This window comes from Limulus polyphemus, unplaced genomic scaffold, assembly GCF_000517525.1.
Source record: "Limulus polyphemus unplaced genomic scaffold, Limulus_polyphemus-2.1.2 Scaffold4279, whole genome shotgun sequence".
NCBI lineage: Eukaryota > Metazoa > Arthropoda > Merostomata > Xiphosura > Limulidae > Limulus > Limulus polyphemus.
In genome coordinates this window covers 47,745-53,097 of record NW_013669889.1, presented here as the reverse complement: position 1 = coordinate 53,097, position 5,353 = coordinate 47,745, and the positions used below count along the sequence as shown (strand labels likewise).

Sequence of the window (5,353 nt, the reverse complement as noted above, 5' to 3'; positions counted from 1 at the left end):
ACAGAAAAGTAGAAATGTTAAAAGGTTAAATGATACAAGGAAAGTAAGAAATGTTAAAAGGTTAAATGATACAAGGAAAGTAAGAAATGTTAAAAGGTTATATGATACAAGGAAAGTAAGAAATGTTAAAAGGTTATATGATACAAGGAAAGTAAGAAATGTTAAAAGGTTATATGATACAAGGAAAGTAAGAAATGTTAAAAGGTTATATGATACAAGGAAAGTAAGAAATGTTAAAAGGTTAAATGATACAAGGAAAGTAAGAAATGTTAAAAGGTTATATGATACAAGGAAAGTAAGAAATGTTAAAAGGTTATATGATTGTATTGAGAATAAGACTTGATGATACAACAAAAACAAAACTTATTAGAAATCTCAAAATTTCAATCAGGTAGACTAGGTTTACAAAGAGGCTATCAGTGTTAGTAAACAATATACAGCACATTACCTATAGCAGTAATGATAATGAGATTCTACACGGTAAGTCAAATCAACTTACAAGTTGTTTGCAGAGTTTTATGAAGTTGATTAACTATCTTTACACTTGCCTCTCTTCTCTTCTAATACCTCTGTGCTGTGTAAATTGATAATCACAAAATTACAAACACCATGCATCCTAAGCCTATGATTATAACGAGTTTACTCATTAGAAAAAGTTTATGATTAGTTTTCAAAAAATTGGAAAAATATTTATTATCGCTCTGAAATCCGTTTTGTATGAATAAGAGTTGTTCAAGACTTACTGAATTGTAACGCCTAGTTCATCAAATGTAGGTGGTACATGTACTCCAGCTTCTGCCAAAGCTTTATTCTTTGAGACTGCTGTTTCTCTGTCACTATTAGCACATGCTCCAGCATGACCAAACTGGACTTCGGATGCAAACATGTCAGCACAAGTTCCAATACACCAAGCCACAAGTGGTTTTGTAATTCTTCCATCCTTTAGAGCTGTACAAACCTCGTATTCTTCTACTCCTCCAACCTGATAAAATACAACACATCATTCATTGATCTTTATTAACCCTTTGGTTAGCAGGTCCTTACATCGCAAGGACATAATGTAATTGTCATCCTATTTCATTCAAATAATAAAACTAGTGGATGAAACTGTTTGATATTTGACAGGAAATTTCCTACAGGCATGTACTAAAAATTCGTTATTTAATGTAGTTATTTGCAATCAGATTCTGAATAGTTCACGTGCAAGGTGATTTTCATGTTAAGTATAAAAATAATTATTGTTATCTTACAGTTTTCAAATTTTATTTGTATTTCCTCTAGAAAGTCCTTAAATGAATATCAAAAATTTTTGAAAGGTAAATGTTTATATTCAGAGATGAAAATGGCCCTTTCCTAAAAATCCTGAAAATAATCGAAGCCAAGTAAGGGGGGTGGGGGATATATATAATATATATAATTTATAATATATATATAATTTAATTCAGATATTTTTATTTGTTTGTCTCGATGCAAAGTAATACTTTTTTTACCTAAAGCCAAGATTTAAAAAACTTGCAATATAACTTAAACTATTTTAATTTTTTTATTACATATTATATGGGGGACACGTTTCCAAACGTGGTTAAAATTTTCAGACTTAAGACAGCATTAGTGCAAATTTATATTTTTTTGCAGAAGGGTTGGATAATTTCTGTAAGATAACTGTACCTTTACATTAAGTTTCTAGATACCTGAAATGAATCCTCCTGGCCAAAGAATTCTACTAATTCTTTTCTGAAATCTTGTGAGAGAATAGCATTTTTCATATTTTACAATTGTACAACAAACACTCTGTATTAAATTGAAGGAAATGGTCTTTCAAAATTAAAAAAACCAATATACAAAAATATACTTCTTATAACCTTTTCTGATGTGTAGTAGAATTTATCACCAAATTCAAAGACTGTGTTCTTTTTTTTGTATTTATATGTCTGTGTGCTTGTAGTTCCTTTTATACAAAACACTGTTCTGTAACAATTTGGGCTTACAAGGTATAAGAAAAAGGTAAATTATGTCTTATAATATTAGGTTCTTATTTATTTATTACAACAAATTCAACTAAATAATGCTCCAGAAAAAATTAAATCTTCTTAAGTAAGACATTTATTTATACATTTTTAAAAACTCAGCCTCACAGTGCTTAAGGAAAAGGTAATATTAGTGCTTTAATATAAGATGCCTATCAAAATTAAATAAATCAGCCTGGTAAAATTTAATGTTCAAACTAATCCTGTAGTTTATATATTTGCTTATTAATGTTTACCTATCAATTTCAATTAGGTTTCAAGTAAAAAAATAAATTTAGTGCTTCAGTATAAGAGTTTTAACTATCAGTCTTAAAAGTAGCAACAATATAGCATGCACAGCCCATGAGATAGTCAAAGATAATTTAAATCCTACAGTTTCTAAGATACTGATGATAAACTTACCTCTCCCAGTAACACCATCATTTTAACATCTAGTTCCTTTTCGTATCGTAACAAGTGATCCATAAAAGTAGTACCTGGATACCTATGTAAACAAAATGAAAGGAAATTAAAAACAAATACTTCTAAAAACCAACTAATTAAGTTAATAAAAATAAATTACATTATATGTTACTACAAGATTTTATCATTGTTTAAGAACATTTCACACCTGATCCTACCTGTCTCCTCCAATTGCCACTCCTTCATAAACACCATTGGTTGCACGAGAAATGATGTTGTTTAGCTCATTGGACATTCCACCAGAGCGTGATACATATGCCACACTAGAAAAAAGTTATAGCACTAGTTTTAAATATGCTACAAAATACTATTCTGAAAGAAAGAAACATCACTATACACACATATATTGCAGCTCATCTACAAATTCATTAGCTTGGTTTTGTTCACTAAATTATACATTCTAGTAAATATTTCAGAATATGTATACTATGGCACGTAAAAGAGCCAAGATTTACATATTACACAAGACAACAACAAAAACTAATGATTTAGCATATAATGAAATAATCCAATTTTGAATACCAGTTTTCCTAACAGCTTATGTAACCCTCACAAGAGCTCCCCAAATGTTTTAAAATATATACATACTTTCCAGGCCTGTAGAGTTTGGATGATAAAATATTATCCATCATTCCACCAGTGTTACCAATCTTAAAGCAGCCTGGTTTAATGCCTCCCACCTACAGAGTCAAATGTCAAGACATCGTGATTAATAAAAACTTGAAATTACTGCTACACTATGAACTTTTATATGCAATAAATTATGTATTCACAGAATATAAGTTTTATCAGAAAATAATAAGTTTAATTATATACACCACACTATCTTAGATGAAAATATATTTTCATATTTGATTGTGGTATCTTATTTACAAAGTTTAACATCAGAGAACAAAGTAATTATTGTTACGACAGCGGACAATAAAAAAAGGCTATAAACATTGAAACTACAGAAAACCAAATTCTGGTCGTTCTGTATGTTAAATACTATTAAAGTTATGAATAAGTTCCTCACTGTTGCCGGGCCTATAATCGTCACTCCTTTATCGTTTGCACTTTTGATCATCATTCGGGTCATATTCTCTGGAATACCTTCAGCAATAATGGCAATGGATCTAATCTATGAGGGGATGAAAGTAAATCTTTAACACAATGGATCTAATCTGTGAGGGGATTGTAGGAAAGTAAATATTTCACATAATTTCAATCAACTTACATCAATACAAGAATAATTTCTACTTTTCTCTGATAAAGTTGTAAGTATGGCAGATCCTATGGTTATATGAAAATTTTGCAACAAAGAAAAAATTGTCCTGTATTCTGTCATATAGATAGAAAAACTATTTTTTTCAGGTAAGAAACCTTGATGTACTTCAAAGTTATATATTATAATAAATATATCATTTAGTGCCTTTGAAGAAAAAGGTAAGACTACGTTTTCCTCATATATTTACATTAACACAGTAATAAACTATACTGTAATGAGAAAAAAAAACAAAAAATATTTTTCTGTATATAAAACTTTTTCTTTTATATACAGTATACTTCTTTCTCATGAAAACTTTTTATCTACTTAAAATCTAATAGAAAGAACTTATAAATTAATAATAAATAGTACATACTACATGTCACAATGTGTTAGAGTATATATTACATGACTCACAGTATTAGTTGAAACTTCAATGATATCAAATGTACAAATATTCAGCAAAATCAGTATATGTATACCAGTACAGATTTGCACAGTACTAAGTGGGGTCATATAAGTTGACTTTTATCTTAACACTAGATTTTTACTTTTAACATAAAATATTTCAGTTGGCATATAAACGTTATGTAGAAATAGGCGCTCAAGTCTTCCATCAGAATTAAACAACAACAAAAAAGGCAACTTGGGGTCTCAATCTGAGATTGAAAGAACAAGAACTTCTGACAGACTACGTAATGACAAAGAGTAGAAGGCAAAGCAGTAAGCAAAGTTTCATTAGCAATTTTGACAGAAACGATAAGATATAAAAGTTTTGAATGATACATTGTGATATCAGAATTTAAAACAACAACAACAAACAAACAGGACTTAGAATTAAAATCAGAACACTGACAGTGCAAAAGCTACTACTAAACTATGCTGAAAGGCTTTAAATCTACTTTTACAAAACATAACTAGTGAAGATAGTGTGAAACATGACAAATATATGATATGGATGAATTTCTCTTTTTTTTGTGGTTTAGATGACCAAGGGTGAAAGAAAGCAAATATTTCATAATGCTTCGTACCACTGAACACAGAGAACCTAAGCTTAAACTTCTCCTAACTTCCCACCAATTTCTTATTTAACTCCCTCAATACAGGCTTGGTCAATTTGACCGACCATGTGACCTTTCTGTACTCAATTAAAGTCTTTGTAGATTTAATACTTATAACTCTCAATATAGTGTGTAAATCTTCATGAAATTTGGCAGTCTTTAAGTTAACATTACAAGTCTTTCACATATAAAAGATCATATTTTAAGCAAAGTATTTTTAATAAAATAAAATAAGATTTGTGCTTATTCCAAGTAGCTCTATGTTTGTAACAGTATACATCTACTTATAATTAAATTTTATTGCCCTTTGAACTGTGTCTAACTACTATCCACACCATGCAGCTCACGTTATGCAATCGAATTACATTACCCACAAGCTGTTCGCGTGCATGCCTCATGAAACATTTTAATTATATTATTATTATTACTTATTTTACCTAAACTAGTCTTAAATAACTTAAAAAGATCCATATTTTTAGATTTGTTACTTTTATAATAATAAATATGAAAAACAAGAAATAAAGTACTTACCCAATCTTCTTTTTTTCTTGCCCTTG

General features: G+C 29.2%; 1 protein-coding gene across 1 annotated transcript in view; it reads right to left on the bottom strand.

Annotated features, from left to right (window-relative positions):
• Window positions 1-5,353, bottom strand: part of LOC106470904 (ATP-citrate synthase-like) — a 56,631-nt gene that overhangs the window by 7,250 nt on the left and 44,028 nt on the right. The window contains exons 16-20 of the mRNA XM_013931480.2: window positions 3,505-3,609; window positions 3,078-3,169; window positions 2,648-2,752; window positions 2,430-2,511; window positions 744-982 (exon numbers count right to left, since the gene is read on the bottom strand). Of these exons, the coding sequence (XP_013786934.1) occupies window positions 744-982; window positions 2,430-2,511; window positions 2,648-2,752; window positions 3,078-3,169; window positions 3,505-3,609 (623 nt within the window). The remainder of the gene's footprint in view (window positions 1-743; window positions 983-2,429; window positions 2,512-2,647; window positions 2,753-3,077; window positions 3,170-3,504; window positions 3,610-5,353) is intronic.